Raw genomic sequence first — 19,059 nt, forward strand, 5'->3', positions numbered from 1 at the left:
CAAACAATTAAACTGGTCCTCAGAGTATGATGAATGACTAGTGTGGTCGTTTTTGACAATCAAATGTTGACATATTATTTTTAAAGGTTACGTTTAACATTGCTTTTATGAAATGAGTCGGTAACTGTTTGGGATAAGAGTGTGCTACAAATCATATACCATGATAAAAACACTCCTTTTCGAGTTTTTCAAAAGACAATTACAAAGGCGGAGGGAGATAGGCCTTATTTCGATGAGCAAGTCTCTAATTTAATGTGAACTGGGTGACTTGGTGGTATTTACTTACGGCACAATCTCTGTGTTCTCCATTTGATAGCAATGCCATGAAGGTTCATACACTCAGCAGCATAGGTGGCAATTGCGTTACACAAACATTCACAGTCGCCTCCCTTGTCACAGCTGAAAACATCAGGGTATATTGTTCTCACTGATCGAATTATTTTGAGTTATTGATCGAATATTTCTCTTTAGCTTTTGATATTTGTCTTTAACTAGCGCTTTTCCGATTTTACTATAAGCGGTAAGTCATCACTACATTCACACAGCATGTGCTTAAAATCATTTATAGAAACGTTTTTGTTCTACGTTTAATAAAAAGGATGTTATCACGCGTGGAGAAAGTGTATATCAGCCATATCTTACAGACAAGTAATTGAGGGTAATAACAATAAATCAACTTAGAATCGGGTATACATTGTTAAACGTGTGCGATTTCAAACTGAAAGATGCAAATGGAACACTTACCCGCATGCCTCAGACTGACAGAATTTAAAGAGGGTGTGTGTTCTTGTGGCCATCTTGTTTCTACATTGTTGAAACTCTGGACTGTTGAGCACACCGCAAGCACTTGTAGCCCAATCTTTCCTGTCGCCATTTACCTGTTTATTTTAAAACAAAAACAAATTTGATAATATGTTTACTAAGACCGTTTCATGTTTATACAGAAATAATTATGAGGTGACATGGATATGGCTTAACGTGCTTGAGAGTGTGCTGGTGGGATGGGGACGGGTTGTTGGGCAGGTTGACAGTGCATGATGGGTTGACTGCTTTCATAAGTCAGGACATGCTGGTTATATAGTTAAATAGTTCCAGCCCATCGGTAACAATGTCATTGCTCAAACGAATACCACTCTCGGACACAGTACCCTGACTCCGAGCCGGATAGTCCTCGTGTGTCCTTTCATGCAAATCTTAAGGCTTGGTACAAACCGTACCGACAGGGAGTCAGTAATTTGTTAGTCAAATCGGCAACGGGTGTAATACGTGTAAACTATGTAAGCGTCTCAATAGAAACGATAAAATACATTAAAACAAAAAATGAAATGTAATGATTTTAATTAATATTAGTTGGGTAGATATTCATTCGATGTACTATGTGCTCTCACCTCACAAGGCTCTTTTCCCGTGGGCACATACTCGACACATGTATCGGGAGAGACTCTCCAGGAGTTTCCAAACTCAGCAGCATCAGCAGCAAGGGCACCTGTTTGCAAGGTTTTGTCGTCTCGGCTGTTACCATTGTTATTACCACACAAACCTCGGGTTTGATTTGCCCAGCTCTCAGGTACTTCAAGCTTCACGTACAGACCTGTTGACATAACAAGGTTAAACTTATTGCGTCAGATAGAGTACTACCCTTACTGCACTTTCCGCTGTCAAAACAATTTGGAATTTATATGTATCTGTTGACTGTAGATGTATATGGATGTGACTATATCATCCACAAAGTCAAATGGCATGGTCTCCAATACATTAAAGTTGATCTAAAAACTTCAAATACATTTTCTGTTGCTCACCTTGGTCCCATGTGATGGCTAAACTGCCGGCGATGATGTGATATGTAAGTGCAGTGAGGCGGACCTGGATGCCATCCAGTATGTTGTTAATAGTCCCTTCTGGGTAGTTCTGCCCGTTGATGTCAACACCTTTAGATCTTGCCATCGTCAAAGTTATGCCTGCTCCCAGTTGAACCTCAACAGATTTGGTACACATGGTTTCGGTACCTCGACACTTGTAACCTTGTATAAGAACCTTGATGTCATTGTACTCCAGCATGACGTACTGACACGATCCGTCACTGGAACCGGGGAAGTAGTATGCGTCGCCATCAAAGGTTTGGAAAAATTGCTGGGTTCCAGACAGCGTACAGATTTCTGCATACAAACAAGATAATAAGTATGAGAATGAGAACTTTTAGATACTTTCATCTTCAGGATAAACTGAATGTAATCAAAATATCAATATTCGGTCAACTATGTAGGACTGTCTTGAACTTGTTTCGATTCAATACTGACACATACGCATCGTACAATTGATTCTAGATGGAAACTATGTGTATGGAAAGTGTTTGTACGTGTGTGTAGGAAGATGAATACATTTCATATACTCAATAAAATGACTGATTCAGTTTGAGGATTGTGATTTATACAAAGTAATCGTTACTCACGTCTGCACGTGCTTGAGTCGAGAACGTCCCAGTGAGCGTCGTTACATTTCCTGTAAATTCATGTTGAAGTTGTAGTAATGTTTACATGCACAACATTTGTCATACATGATCGAATCTTCCATTCCATCATCATATCTAAGTAGGATATGCTTGATTATATCCTTCTGCTGATAGCAATATTTTTTCTAAATTTCTCTGAATACACAATCAGATCTTCTTGAAAGTATATACTAATATAATTCATATCCATGGCCACAAATGACTGCAAGTTACAGCACAATATTGTCTCCATGGGGGTAAAACCGAAATTACTAACATCCTTATGTTTGTACTGTGGTCTGTTCATGTTCAAACCCTCTGTGCCACTAAGAGTAAATGGGTCCGTATTGTTCTTTTTTGTGTAGTGCTAGCCTAATAAGGGGTTTAAAATAGATACCCCACTCGGACTATTTATACTGGCAGGGCAGGGCAGGGCAGGGCAGGGCAGGGCAGGTCATTCGGTGTTCTGCCCTCTCGGCCAGCGCCAGGCACAGTAACAACATGTAAAGTGGATCATCAGTTGTTGGCCAAAATAGTAAATGACATATCATATGACCCATTCTCTATAATCTGGATGGACCTGGGAGTCACAGGCATGGTAAAGATGGGTCTTGGCATTTGATGTTTCCTGTTTTTGAGGATGTCAAGACATTGAATTTCTTGTTTCGTCAAATCAATAACACCAAATGAACCAGCACAACATAAGTATTTGTGAATGAGTAGCAGTAGCAGCAGCAGCAGCAGTAACAGTAGCAGCAGCAGCAGCAGTAGTAATAGTAGTAGTAGTAGTAGTAGTAGTAGTAGTTGAATTTTGCACAAGTATTTTCTTACTTTTGGTGACAGCCAGCTGAGATGATGGATCCATGGGCGAAGTAATCCCCCGTGTCGTAGCATGGACATTGTCCAGCTTGAATACATTTACCAGACTGGAAAGAAAAACAACAACAGTTTATCATACGTTGCCGTCTTGCTGCCCCCAACCCGTACCTGTACTCTGGATACCTTATTACAACCATTATGTCACTGATTAATCAACTTAAGCATTTGAGTCCTTTAAGAAACGATAGAGTAGATTCTCTCAATGACATCGGATCTTTTTAATTGCCATGTCTATTGTAATGTGTGAGCATTTGCCTTAGTTAACGTATGTCTTTCCGTCTGTTCACTCCAACCATAAGACGGCATTTTGGTCTGATTCATTTAGTCGCTTGATGCAATAATCGTAGATAGCTGTTGATAATCGTGGATTGCTGTTAATAATCATGGATTGCTGTTAATAGCTGTGAATAATCATGGATTGCTGTTAAAAATCATCGATTGCTGTTGTAACCAGGAACACATTATGGAATGACGCACAAGTTATTCTGAAGATAAATACATGCGCCGTATGAAAAAAACAACTCACGGGGTCTTCAACAGTTCCATCGGGACAGTAGCAGGCTTCCTGCAAGATGAACTCGCCATTTCTCTGTGGAAGTTGTTTGCAAGCACTCTTTCGTCCAGGCATTTGGCAGACTGGTTTGCAGGTACCATCTTGGAGTTCAGCCAGAGTCTGAGTACCAAGACATGTCATCTTCTCGCATGTTGTATTGGTGCAGGACAGTTTGCCACTTGAACACAAGCTGCAAACATGCCATAAGTCAGTGATTAATATACATTAAACAGTGGTTTCATCAAATGTTTACGTATGTGTAGTGATTAGCACCAATGTGTACACACGGTGTCTAATCTACAGCGGGACTAACATAGTAGGTTATTTCCGCTTGACCATGACCACAAGGACGGTTCCACAACACTCGACGTTTGGAACGGGTATTTCACATTGGCAGTTAGGCCTGTTATCTTAGATCCATAGGAAAGGGAGCGCGGGAAGTAATATATGCAAACAAATTTACTTTCTTAACTATTTCAATATAATGGTGAAAAAATACAAAGTTTTTCGAAAAGGATTGATAAAAAACCCTTCTTAGAAATATGATTAATTTCATCGCAATCTTTTTAGTATTTTCACTGCTTGGTCTCAATCGAGTTATTTCTTAGAAATTATATGGCGACTCCCATTGTAGTGGTGATGGGTTGTAGAGCTATTGAAAAAGAAATTATTTATTTACACGTTAAAATAACAAAGCTATTGACAACAGGATTTTAGATATTTGAAGTTGTACTTATGTCGCTATAATATTTACTCTCCAAGAGTAATACATATCACGAAACGACTTTGAATTACACGTATGGCAAACGACACGAGAGACATTTCTGTGACCGTTGATTATCAAGCTCTAACACCGTACTTAGTCTGTGTTTTACTTTGCTGTGAATGTTCATCATATAGGTATCACGAGTTTCCTAATGCGAATAACACGTATATAATGGTTCAGTAGCTGGACCTTTACACCTTTGGTTCACAGGTTTAGAGCTTACCATTCCTGGCAGCCGATGGTGACCTTGTCGCCGGGTCTAATGGGAGTGGTAGGATCATCGAGTGAGTAGCAGTTGCATTGGTCCTGTGGAACACAGTTGTTGTCTTGGTCAAGATAGTTTCCGGGCTTGCAAGTACAGCCCTGGAGACAGTCACCAGTGCATTTCCCACCACTGAGGCTGAGGTCACGGCAGGAAGTATCACAGCTCTTTACACAACAGCTGTATTCCTTGTCGCCATCTTGATTACCGGTCCCGGCTGCGCATGTTGTCATTGACGCTAGTAAGAAAGAAGGCATATCATTATAGTGAGTGAGTGGATGAGTGAGTTTAGTCTTACTCCGCTTTCAGCAATATTCCAGCAATATCACGGCGGGGACACCAGAAATGGGCTTCACACATTGTACCTATGTGGGAACTCGAACCCGGGTCCTCGGTGTGACGAGCGAACGCTTTAACCACTAGGCTACCCCACCGCCCACATATCATTATAACATCCTTATGGACTACATTAGCCACTCAAAGTCCTTTATATCACTGGAATTCTATCAAATTGGCTTCTTGACTAAATTACCAATGATCATGTGATGAAGTATTCCTTTGTCTCTGAAAAATTATTAGAAAGAAATTCTCGGTTGAAATGCTACACCCGTGTGCGCTTTGACCATAGATTTGTCATAGTCCAATAAATATACCAGTGGAATTACAACAGAAACTGAAGTGAAGACAGGAGGACTTACAGCAGTCTACTGTGGCTGTGTCGTTGAACTGCGTGAGGCAGATGCCACAGTCTCGAAGCATTCCTTTGAGAAGGCCACAGACTCCTTCTCCTTTCATGGCTTCACAGGCGACTTCGTACTCATCCAGTTTGCTGATTTCCATTGATGGACATTTGCTGGTGATAGCTTTCCTCATGTTCTCACACTACAATAGTTAAATGTTTCCAGTGTATAGTGCTATAGTGGATATCATTTGCCAGATAACATGTGTTTTTCTACTGAACTACAGAGAGTAGAGGCACCATCCAGAAATCACAATATAATACAATAGGCGGATCCACAAGGGGGTGCAGGGGTGCGAAACCCCCCTATTGTCCTGAACGTTTATTGAATGACCATTGTAACTCTCGAGAAAACGGGTGAAAATGTACTGTGCACTTTTTTTCCTTTTGGAACTGTGCACCCCGCCTTTCTCTAAAAGCTGTATCCGCCCCTGACTTTACTGTTTATCACGGCAATACAATCTCATTATTTGCTTTCTTCAACACTCTTAAATGCAATGACAATATTGATTTCAGACATACTATGTACAATAAATGTTCAAGAAATCATGGAAGAGAAAATATGTGTATAAATAAAAGGTAAAGGTTCGCCACCATAAAGATGGGTACACCTTATCAACACAGGTAACTAAGAGGAACATAATAGACCATTTTCTTCGGATGATTTAAAAGTCATTAAAAAATCCAACTGCAAACTCAGTATATTATCAGTTACAATAAAATATATTAATCTGGTGACTTCCCCTCTTCCTGGAGAGATGCAGTGATCTACCTTCAGTTGTTGGCAATCTATAGCCTGTTTTTTTATATTTTATTGTCCTCTATAGTTAAACTGTTATAGATTTAATTACTAGTTTTACATTTATAACTGTGATTTTCTAGTTGTTTTACTGTCCTTCGTTGACAGGTTTTTATAATTTACCTTTAATTATTATTAAACTGTAACTTCAGTTATTCACGATATGGCTGAAATATTGCCGATGTGACTTTAAATTTTAACTCACACACTCACTCACACTGAAGAGATGCTATAATCTTTCCCTTAAAAAGCCTGGCAAGGATCATTATGACCCAGTAAATTATCATTTCTTGCATTTCTTGCCATAGTCCTCTCATGTTTTTGGAATGTGTGGATTTTGCACTGATTTGTCAACGTTTCGATACAGGTCAAACTATTTAAATGTGAGTTGTTATTGTTCACTGTGACAACGGACTGACGTTTCAGTGATCTTCGACATTACTTGTATTCTATATTCATTTCCACAGGAAAATAACATTTTTCTAACCGCAAATAGCTTCAATATTGCTCACGCGGCCTAAAACAACGTTTACTCATTCACTAGTGTGCTGCACTGGACTATCTTCCAAGCCACTAAAATGATTTTAGATGTTGATACTTGTAATGCACGAATACATTCTTACAATATGCTTTGGTGAAACATGAGTCGACTTATTACTCACCCGTTGAAGATATCACTGTTTAATAATTTTGCAATGTTATTACACATTGTGTAATAATACCGTACGTATGACGCCAAAGTGGTATACAGTTATGACGTCACAATGCTAATACCTCTTTCACAATAGTATTAGACCTTGCTTGACTCACGGAAAGCTGAGAGTCATCACACTCGTTGAATTCTTAGGAAAGAAGTACTTTGCTCGATATTATTTTGCTAATGTTGGTTGAGTAATAAATAAATTACCAGAGTATGTCCCGTGTAATACCATATTTATGAAACCCGTGAATGGTATTGGTATCTAACTCACTTTCGCTCGGTTGAAACCATACACTCGTTTCATAAATATGGTATTACACTGGACATCGTTTAGTATCCACTATATATGGATTAAGTATATGAAGGGATATACCTGTGGTATTTTGGTTGTGCTGTCATAAGCATCAAATGCAAGGCATCTGTCCTGTGAGTTCCCTGCAATGAAGTCGTCTTCACTGAACTGACCAAGAGTAGCTGGATCGATGAGGTCGTTGTCGGGGTTGTAGTCGTAGTTACCACAAAGACCTGATACCTAGGACACAAACAAACTGATGATAACTACCGACACACAACTCTACTTTGAAACCTTCTTCACAGTCGCATGTCTCTATGGAAGGAGATGTTCACCCATCTAAATTAGAACTTTATAATCATATCCGTATCGTTACAACGGTTCTAATATATAGTACAATCAACAGTGTTATGATTTTGTCCGTAAGATAAGGGTATGAAAACCCCAGTCAGAATATCGTTTAACGTTGCAAAAAAAGAAAATTGCAGTCAGTACATTGAATAAGTAGTTTAAGATGATCGCAAGTAGATATTGGCATATGTAAGGCACATTACACTATTCCCAAGCAGGGACTGACACATGTAAATGGTTGTGTTGTGGAGCTATATTTCAGCTATATCATGGCTTTTGGTAGATAACACTCTCCATCACTACATACAATGGCAACAGATTACATAATGTCAATTATGGTGTTGTGTCCGCTCTTTATGTGACAATACATACCCTGGTTGAGTATACACTGGGTCTGGCTGAAATGACGATGCCGCTGCTCTTGTCGATTGAAACTGTGAGGTCCATGAATTCAACTACGTATGTATCCGCGGCTGTGCTGATGAATAGTCCAGTCTTGGTGAATGGAAGAACTTTGGTTTGACCATTCACTTTGAAGGTTTGGTCTTTCACACCGATTGCGTAGCTGTCGCTTCCTCTGGTCACAGTGACTGTCATGAGACTCATGTCTGGCGCTGTTGAAGCTTCGACTTTCATCTTGCCTTTGAGCTACAACAGTCATTGTAATTAATTGACTGTTATATGGCGTGACATCAGCGACAATGTTCAATTAGCTGGTTTGGCCCGATCCCAAACTCAACGTTTAAATTGGCTGTGATGTTAAAATTGTTAAGTGGTTGAGTGGAAATAAGATGTGTCATTATATAAAGCTGTAAATAGTTAGGATCATTGTCCTTGAAAAAAACATATTATCCAGAATATTGACATATCTGGCGGGAATTTGTAATTTCACCATTTTAACAAATGGTTGTGATCATGTTTTAACAGGCTGTGTCGGCTTCAGTATATTTGTTATCTCCCCTTACATCTCACAGTAAATGTGTGCTTATGAAAGTGATCACACTCTTTACCTCCAACAGTGTGAAGGAACACTCAGCTGAGCCCTTGTTGGACACCTTGAACGAGAACTGATCAAACTGTTTGACGGTCTTGAGGCCTTTGACTTCGCAGATGCCTGGACAATCCTCCTTGACACATTTCCACATACCATAGATTTGACAGGTACTGTAATGAAGAATTAGATTCGATACTCTGGGTTTCCCATCACTAGGGGGCACACGGGGATACATTCGTAGACATTGATGGAAACTCATAAAGTAAGTGTTTCAAACATCTAGCCCAACATGACACGCTTTGTTTCTTTGATACGCCAGGTTCAGGCAAATGATTACTCTTAAACAAGAATCGAATTAAGAGAATATTCATGAATCGGTTCAACTCGTAGAAAAAAATATTCTGCTTATTTGTTGTAAAGCTGTCAAATAACTTACGACAACAATATATTCTTATCTCTCTAAAGATTTGCAATATATGTTCTTACCATGACATACACTTGTCCTTCGTGTACATTTTTTCGTCGAGAGCATATGCCTTCTTGTCGTAGACGCACTTGCAGTCATTAGGTGCCACGCAGTTGCCTGCATTGTCAAGGATCTTTCCTGCCTCACAGACACATCCAGCCAAGTGCTGAGAACACGATGGACTAGTGAGCCTCTTCAGGTTGTCTGTGTCCAACATTCCGCACATTGCAGGGCATGGGGATGCATACACAGAGAAGATCTTTCCAGCTGGGCATTGCTTGGCTGAAGAATTAAAACAGCTGCGTATTCACTAGGTATGACTCAATTTAGGTGGGCGAACATTAGAATATCGATATTGTTTTAATGAAGAGACGTAATGACTTAACCACAAAATCCAAGAGCATGACATCCATTTTTGTTTCATTAACGATCAGCAATGTGGGTATTTAGTATCTTAAAATACAACGATAATAACGGGTAATTGCAAAATTCAAATCATCAAGCTAATCTTGATCGAGTCTGAAAGTAAAAAGTATACATACGACAGAAGTTCTTCGTTCGCCATTTAAAGTAGACGTTCTTTGAAATACACATAGAGGCATAGAGAGACAGTGTGTTGCACACGGCTTCCTGTTTCTTCTCGGGGGTGGCAGCATTGCAGTAGGCTCTCTTGCACTCAAAGAGACTCAGTGTGGGGTCCACCTGTCATCATAACACACGTCTTACTAATATACACTCGAAGTGGACCAGCATTTACAATTATATAACGGCATACACTCAATGTGTACAGAAGAGAACAAATATGTTACAACTGGACATACGGTACCAGACTTTAGGAGTCCATCTATCTGTTTTTTGCAGTAGTTTAAACTGATCCCCATGCAGTGTCCGTATACTTACGATATCGTTGCAGGTTCTGAAGCCACTGCTTCTAAGCCAAGCACAGGCCTTGTTGGCTTGGTCCTCTTCATCCCCAGCGGCACATCGTCTCAGTCCCTCGCCACACTGCATCACATTGTATACACACGTTGTACCAAATGATATATTATATATACTCAGTGTCAGTTATTTCCAGAAATGGTTGATAATATACTTTAGAGATGGTGGATATTGCATCAAGTCGATATCCAGTGACAGAGAGGATTATACTAGAGGGGGTAGATACAGAGATACGGTTCATGTCAGGTTATCTACTGGGTGGACAATAAAGGTAATATGCGTATACAACAAGGGTTGAAAGTACAGTATGGTCTGAGAGTGGATATCACATCACAAACAGGAAATGTGAGTTCAAAGAGGGTTGACATCTCGTTATATACACACATGGTTGAAGTTACATGGTCAAAGAGGCTTGACATCTCTTTATATACACACATGGTTGACGGTACATGGTCAAAGAGGCTTGACATCTCTTTATATACACACATGGTTGAAGGTACATGGTCAAAGAGGCTTGACATCTCGTTATATACACACATGGTTGATTGTACATGGTCAAAGAGGCTTGATATCTCGTTATATACACACATGGTTGAATGTACATGGTCAAAGAGGCTTGACATCTCGTTATATACACACATGGTTGAATGTACATGGTCAAAGAGGGTTGATGTCCCATTACATACAGTGCTTGTAGCACCTTAACAATGCACATCGAGTGCTGATTGCTGGTATATTTATCAAGGATTCATAGCATTATATGTCTTATAGTGTTACATATGATTGATAGTAAATATATAAAGATAGAGGTTATACATGCACAATAGACAACTTTACCTTATCTGCGCTTCTGAAGTTGCCTGCAATACCCTTGACTTCAATGGGATTGCTGAGGAGGGCATATTCAGCTGTAGGGGAAATAATTTGGGTATAATATATTCCAATTGAATTGATTGACAAAAATATTCTTACAGCCCTTTTACTTGATAATTGTTTTAATTTTGTTCGTATGAAATGAAAAGAAGATGAATATTATTTGTACCTGCTTGATCGCCCTTGCCGTTTCCGCACATTCCGGTGAAACCTCCATCTTCAAGAGTTCCCCTGTCGGCTGTGACCACAGCCATACCGTCATCATCAACACCAACGGTGATCTCGAATTTTGAGAGTTTGAAGTTCTTACGCTCCAGTTTTTCGTAAACAGTAATGTCTGAAAAGAAATATGGTATTTACCAATCTATTCTCACAGAGAAATCTTCTGTTGATTTGTCCCAATACCTACCACCAGCCAAGTCTTTGACGAGCATAATACTTAGTGTGTCATTAATACCTTCATCAGATTTCCACAGTCAACACTACTTATTCAACATCGCTTTGTACTACAATCCAAATAACGTGTGTCTTATGTAATTTCATAAACCAAACAATATCCATTAATTCCAACTATCACCGCTTTCGTACTTATTACAAATATGTCAATTTAATATTCGATTATTTTCTTGATTCTACATATTTTCGAAACTATTAAACAATACCATTTTAATCGCATTACCTCAATTACATTGCACGGATATATTATCTGCAAAGGCCAAGATCTAGAATGATTTTTGTAAGCTCAAATGAATAACGTTTCAACGATATAAACGAAAGTGCTTATTTCTAGCCCTTTAGACACCGATATACCGACATGTGACGGGGTCGTACTGGCGAGGTTTCACTTGAGATTGATTTTATACACACGTGGTTTTATAACCTGTTAAATATCCATTCATGCAAATTTTCAGAGCTACCGTTAATTTTTACAATAAATGGAATCTGATTTTGAATTAGTCCAGACTGGGTTAGTCCATACTTCTTCTGATATTGCAATGTACATACAGATATATCTGACTATGTAAAACATGGCTGCTTCCCTTCCTCCTACCTCCGAGACTCTTTGGTTCTGATGTAACGTCAGTTTCCGTTCCATCGGGATTTTTTACTTTTCCAGTTGCGCTACTGTATTCGTATGTTTTCCCGTCCATTGTGATTGAAATAGACTGAAAAGAAGGAATTGTTAGACTTCGTTAGGACAGTGGGTGCGACAAGAACATGGTCAGCCATCTTGTTGAAGAGGAGATTGTTTATCAAAACCACCCAATAATAAGAATTCGGCACGTTAACGTAACAACACTGATGGCGCAATACAGACAACACTGATGACGCAATACAGACAACACTGATGACGCAATACAGACAACACTGATGACGCAATACAGACAACACTGATAACGCAATACAGACAACATTGATCACGTAATACAGACAAAATTGTTGACGTGAAACAGACACCATTGTTGGTGTGATAATTGGCAATATTGTTGACCTGATACAGACATCAGACGTGATACAATAGTTCATTATCTTAGTGTAATGGCGCAATTTCTTTGAGGGGCATTTTGAAGTTGGAGTACTAAGTAAGGATAACTCATAAGGATTACAGGTTGTAATAAAGACGTTGTTCATCCACGTGTCTTTTCCTTACTAAATGACGTAACTGCCCGTTACATACAAATATATATATGATGCTGTGATAATTTCATACGTTTGTTGTATTGTATTATGGTATGTCTCTATTCGCTGTATGTACGAATCAACTAGCTCGCCTATGATTGTTGTCTTCTACAAGCCATAACATATGTGTACGTTTCTATGTTCATGTATCTCCCACTTGGAATACACTGAAAATGTTTCCTCATTCAGAAACGTGTATATGTCAACAAGTGTAAATTTTGTAGAAGTACAATGTAGGTTTTTTCGTCTATTTGCTCTGTCTATGGAACTTTCAACGGGTAAATCTTAACGATATATATAATATATTGAGGCACATTGAAGAAAACTCAATTCTTTAGCTTGATATTCGCCGGGAACCTGTCTCCCTTATAATATACGTTCAAGAAACGTCAAAATTACCTTCTTGCATTTGCACGTAGAACCGGGATCGCATGATGTGTATGCTGTGACCTTTATGTTGGTGTTCTGGATGAGAGTCATAGTACAAGTGGAACAGTAGTTGTAATCGACGCCGTCAAAGGTACGGTAGCTGCACTCTCCGAAAGTTCGGCAGGTCTTTGTACGGAAATCACCCTCTCCGCCAATAACTGTTGCGTTCACTGTAAACACAATGTTAGATATGTTGCAAACATATTGTTTCATCACATCGTATTTTGTTGTAGTTCTTATTCTCTTACATCGCATTTATTCCTGATAGATAATGAAGCATTTAAAGAAGCATATAAGCAGTGTATATATGTCATCATATTGTCATTATTCATCAGGTTATTGCCATAATACAGTTTACAAATCCAAATATAGGTTAATGAACTGCAACTGAAATTACAATCGATTTGTCAAGGTGTGCATAAGGTCAACTGTGAATAGATATTTTACCAAGTATAAAAGGCTCCTGTTTCAGATATCACATTGAACGGCCTTGAATGTGTGCCAAGGATACGTACAAACAAGGGAGTTGAGATTATATTTCGATGAGGTTGTTAACGAAATAAATCTTTTATTAACTTATTATTCTCCCATGTTATTGCCTTTGTGTTCATACATGAAAACAGCAGAACAAGGTAGATTGCCTATGCTGTCCTTAAGCTTGTGTGAGTTCTATTATATCTATTTTTAGGAATTTGTGTATATAAAAAATACTACCCTCTCATCGTGAAATCAGTACAATGAATAGATAAATTATCTATAACTAACTGCATTCTCCTAACGCACCTTTCTTGCAGATGTTGCAAGTGTTCTTGTTACCCCAGGATCCACCTTCTGTACAGCAAGTGCCCTCTGCCGTGAACTCACTTTTCTTGGAGCCGCTGCAGAATTTGCCCACGTAGCAGTAGGACTCTGAAAGTCCCACAATATAATTTCGTTAAAAACTAATTACGGTGTTTTTTCAGTAAATATTGTTTGTTGTTAAAACCTACGACAGGTGATACTACACGTGCATGTGAAGGTATCGTGCTTAAACAACCGCTCTACTATATCTACATTTCTTATACAACGATTTAGCGTTGAGAGTAGTCTATGAATTGTTGGTAGCAAATACTTACACATAGCAAAGCAAATTAATTCATACTGCAATACTTGCATTACATTGAGGATATTTACCAACATATGAAGAAAACATTTCATGAAACTGCATAATAAGTGAACGCATCTTCAAGTAAAAAGTATATTTATGAAAGACCTAGTTTCAAATCACAGAGAGGTATGGTATTACGCGACTTTTAGAAAATTGCCAGCATTATCGGCTGGGGACACCAGACGTAGGATTCACAAAAACGAACCATGGTCTTAGGCGTTACAAACATACGTTTTAGCTACTAGGCTACCCCGCCGCCGCTTTAGTTGTAAATGTATCGTGTTGGTTCCATCTGGCTTATTGTGTTCAATCTTAAAGGATGCAGTGTCGAGGATATCAAAAGCAATGAGACAAATGTTTAAGGGAACGATTTATACCAGTTCCTTTCCGGCAGGGTGAGATGTCCTATCTGATTTAATTTTAAATTAAATCCAACCTACCTCCTGGAGCCTCTTCACAGTTTATCCCAGTGTAGTTGTTTTTACACTCGCAGAGGTTAGGGTTCACACAGACCCCGTTGGCTCCACAGCCACCAGTACAAACAGCTGTGTAGGGACAGAGAGAACATACAACCGTCTAGGTATACAACATCCAGTTGATTCCATGGTAGAACAAGTTCCCGAAACATTTGAAGTATATTAGCTAACTTTGTTTTTATTCATTTACAAATTTCAAACTTTCTTTGTCACGATATGCCTGAAATACTACCGATGTGACATTAAAATTTTAACTCACTCACTCTCTATAACTTGTTTTAGTCACGATATGATTGAAATACTGCCGATTTGACTTAAAATCTTAAATCACTCACTCCCGTAACATTTCAAATATAGTGTAAATTCACACATGCTTACGATTGATCAACCATTGATGCGCCACTGTAGGGGAATATTTACAGGCGTATTAATGTAAACGAAATACCGTTATCCGCAGGCCGACTGTACATAGAAACCTTCACGGAGTGGTATGTAATATATTCATCATTATTCTCATTACTGCCAGCAGTATTTTCATCACATGTAACATTACATTGAGAAAGACAAATGTTTTGTTTGGTAATAACGTTCACAAACAAACCAATTACTCGCTGTGTTTTAGCATATCGGCGTCGTTGTTCAAGAAAATATAATATCAGTTCGAAATTTGATTAAACATTCACTCTCTGTACAACATGATATAGAAGATGAACTTACGATCGTTGCAGTCGTTACCACTGTAACCGTCGCAACAGCCCCATTTTTCCACCTCTTTTTTTCTATAAAAGATAGTCATTGATATAAGTCAGTGGCAATAGCAACAAATGGGTAGGGTCATTTACACACATTACACGAAGCGAAATGGTACTTTGGGGATTTTTGGAAAACAGTTACTGCAGATTTCTAACTTTTCTAGGTTATTTTTTTAATAGTGCTGCCATTGCGGTCATTTTTACAGTTAGGTCGGCCTCGCTGATTCCAGAGTCGCACCTTCATCATCCTTTACATCATTTGAAAGACCGAAACAGAAGTACGACATGACTATGTACGATACGGCAGGTTGTACAGATCTTCAATTTACAGAGGTACAATCGTGAAATATGCAAAGCATATTCTGAAAACTTTCCTATCTAAATTCTCAATGCTGTTATTGTACAAAAATGAAAACATCAGTAACGGGAGGCAGACAGAAAAATATAATTTTTACCTTCATTTGTTGTACGTGAACATAAAACCGCAAACAAATATTCTAAAGTACTACGATAAAAGTGATTACATATGGCACATTTGAAATATTGCATAAGTATAACATGTATCAATAATAGTTACTATTTGTTTTATTCTACGATTACGAGTTTATGTTTGAGATGACGTTAGTATACATGACTTTGAGGGGATAATGTGTGTGTAACGACAGCATATTAAGGTTAAACATGTGTGTATGCCCATGTACCCAGTGTGCATGTAAATTATCAGGACAATTTGTCTTCAGAATTTGTTATAAATACATTAAGTGTAATACACCGTATACTTTGCGAAATGTATAATACCCTTTGCACACAAGAAAGCACATATTACGTTGGGAAACATTTGAGTAGCTCGTTTTCTATCTGAAAGTGACCAACAATATATGCATTAATTTGTTACCTAGTGAAAACACAAGGGATGTCAATTGTGGAAAGCTCCAGCATGTTTTTATTTTCGAGATCCTGTCCCGGGTTCAAACTGTTAATCTGATCCATGGCCGGGATGAAATCTCGTTCCATCATCTGCAGCATTTGTAGGCATGATGCATTTTCGGTCTTTGTTTCAAGTCGTGTCGTGTTACAGAAGGCCGCTCTGTAATGATAGCAGGATATCGAAGTGAGACATACTTCAACGTGTTGCAGAAAGAACACACAGGATGGGTGATACTATTAAGGCATTACAGTGATAACACAGGGAAAGTCATTATGGAACTTGTAATACTATTAAGATAATACAATGACTTCATAGGGAAAGGGATAATGAAATTCAATCTATGAAGATAACACAATATCACAATGTAAACATTGCAAATGTCAGGCTACTATCCTAATGAAGTTCTATCATTGTGAACATTGCAAAGGTAAGGCTACTATCCTAATGCAGTTCTATCATAGTGAACATTGCAAAGGGAAGGCTACTATCCTAATGCAGTTCTATCATAGTGAACATTGCAAAGGTAAGGCTACTATCCTAATGCAGTTCTATCATAGTGAACATTGCAAAGGGAAGGCTACTATCCTGATGCAGTTCTATCATAGTGAACATCCTAATGCTATCAAGGTGCAAAGGGAAGGCTACTATCCTAATGCAGTTCTATCATAGTGAACATTGCAAATGTAAGGCTACTATCCTAATGCAGTTCTATCATAGTGAACATTGCAAAGGTAAGGCTACTATCCTAATGCAGTTCTATCATAGTGAACATTGCAAAGGGAAGGCTACTATCCTAATGCAGTTCTATCATAGTGAACATTGCAAAGGTAAGGCTACTATCCTGATGCAGTTCTATCATAGTGAACATTGCAAAGGTAAGGCTACTATCCTAATGCAGTTCTATCATAGTGAACATTGCAAAGGTAAGGCTACTATCCTAATGCAGTTCTATCATAGTGATGATTGCAAAGGTAAGGCTACTATCCTAATGCAGTTCTATCATAGTGAACATTGCAAAGGTAAGGCTACTATCCTAATGCAGTTCTATCATAGTGAACATTGCAAATGGAAGGCTACTATCCTAATGCAGTTCTATCATAATGAACATTGCAAAGGTAAGGCTACTATCCTAATGCAGTTCTATCATAGTGAACATTGCAAAGGTAAGGCTACTATCCTAATGCAGTTCTATCATAGTGAACATTGCAAAGGTAAGGCTACTATCCTAATGCAGTTCTATCATAGTGAACATTGCAAAGGTAAGGCTACTATCCTGATGCAGTACTATCATAGTGAACATTGCAAATGTAAGGCTACTATCCTGATGCAGTTCTATCATAGTGAACATTGCAAAGGTAAGGCTACTATCCTGATGCAGTTCTATCATAGTGAACATTGCAAAGGTAAGGCTACTATCCTAATGCAGTTCTATCATAGTGAACATTGCAAATGTAAGGCTACTATCCTGATGCAGTTCTATCATAGTGAAAGTAATTATGAAACAAGTTACATTACTACGACAATGCAGTCACATCGTACAGAACTTGTTTATGAGTCTGCTTAAGCTATCATGATGATATATGTATATCATAGCGAATATAGAGTCCCAACGCGACAACAACATCAGCCTAGACTAGATGATGAAATTGCTCCAATTTGCGCGAAAACGGTAAAATAGTGATGAAAACAACATACATGGATCATGGAATATCTGTGTTCGCAAAAAGGTTAAGTAAGAAATTATGAAACTGTTACGGCAAGTATGTAAATACTATGGCATCATACTAATATTAATTAAGAAAATGATGACACCCTTGCAGTTCGACATTTGCTGTTAAAAAAATAACGTAATAAACCACATTGTTCTTTGGAAGCTTGAATATTTAAATCATTATATTTGATGTTTCTCCTATATTTACAAGATATGCACTCTCCGTCAGTAACAACTAATGACTGCATATTGTTAATTCTAAACAATTACATTGCATCGAAGGTGACAATGATTTGGGGTATTGATGAAAATGATCAAATGGGAACATACTTAGAATACCGACCACAATCTATCAAATATAGATTCTAAATATAAAAAGAACGTTCTTCAAGTCCCGAATGAAGGTAAGTGTGGATGGCCAATTAATCTTACGGTTTAATTTATCTGATTTAAGTTGCAAAGTTGTACAAGTACACGTTTATATAATTCAAATACAGAATGTGAAAGTGCGGTAAACTTCAAGTCGAAATGAACACCACGTCACGATCACAACCCCGAGGAGCAGCTGTCGCCATTTTGAAATCATTGTCTGCGGTTCGGACTTGCTGCTTGAGCTAACTGTCACGATCCAACTGTCATCGACAAACTGTCAAACCGATTCCTCTTAAATTTCAACTATTACAATGTTGATGCAAATTAGATGCCCATGTCCTCACTATTTTGTTTCACTACTTTGTCCATGTATTTTTAAGAAACCAACGACTGCAAGGCAAACAGTTAATTTAGTATTAGTTTGCATGCAACATATTGACAATGTCTGACTAGTGAAGACCTA

The 19,059-nt window shown here is 38.4% G+C and overlaps 1 protein-coding gene across 1 annotated transcript in view; it reads right to left on the reverse strand.

Annotated features, from left to right (window-relative positions):
- Positions 1–19,059, reverse strand: part of LOC124268370 (SCO-spondin-like) — a 34,397-nt gene that overhangs the window by 14,554 nt on the left and 784 nt on the right. Inside the window, exons 2-24 of the mRNA XM_046703340.1 lie at positions 16,481–16,672; positions 15,551–15,612; positions 14,798–14,902; positions 13,994–14,119; positions 13,181–13,380; positions 12,153–12,267; positions 11,271–11,438; positions 11,066–11,136; positions 10,190–10,294; positions 9,832–9,991; positions 9,310–9,571; positions 8,840–8,993; positions 8,202–8,477; positions 7,560–7,718; positions 5,647–5,830; positions 4,910–5,186; positions 3,894–4,110; positions 3,320–3,414; positions 2,450–2,499; positions 1,800–2,156; positions 1,389–1,591; positions 745–878; positions 287–399 (exon numbers count right to left, since the gene is read on the reverse strand). Of these exons, the coding sequence (XP_046559296.1) occupies positions 287–399; positions 745–878; positions 1,389–1,591; positions 1,800–2,156; positions 2,450–2,499; positions 3,320–3,414; positions 3,894–4,110; positions 4,910–5,186; positions 5,647–5,830; positions 7,560–7,718; positions 8,202–8,477; positions 8,840–8,993; positions 9,310–9,571; positions 9,832–9,991; positions 10,190–10,294; positions 11,066–11,136; positions 11,271–11,438; positions 12,153–12,267; positions 13,181–13,380; positions 13,994–14,119; positions 14,798–14,902; positions 15,551–15,612; positions 16,481–16,672 (3,785 nt within the window). The remainder of the gene's footprint in view (positions 1–286; positions 400–744; positions 879–1,388; positions 1,592–1,799; positions 2,157–2,449; positions 2,500–3,319; positions 3,415–3,893; positions 4,111–4,909; positions 5,187–5,646; positions 5,831–7,559; positions 7,719–8,201; positions 8,478–8,839; positions 8,994–9,309; positions 9,572–9,831; positions 9,992–10,189; positions 10,295–11,065; positions 11,137–11,270; positions 11,439–12,152; positions 12,268–13,180; positions 13,381–13,993; positions 14,120–14,797; positions 14,903–15,550; positions 15,613–16,480; positions 16,673–19,059) is intronic.

Source organism: Haliotis rubra, unplaced genomic scaffold (genome assembly GCF_003918875.1).
Source record: "Haliotis rubra isolate DU_JTF1 unplaced genomic scaffold, ASM391887v1 Scf1375, whole genome shotgun sequence".
Lineage (NCBI taxonomy): Eukaryota > Metazoa > Mollusca > Gastropoda > Lepetellida > Haliotidae > Haliotis > Haliotis rubra.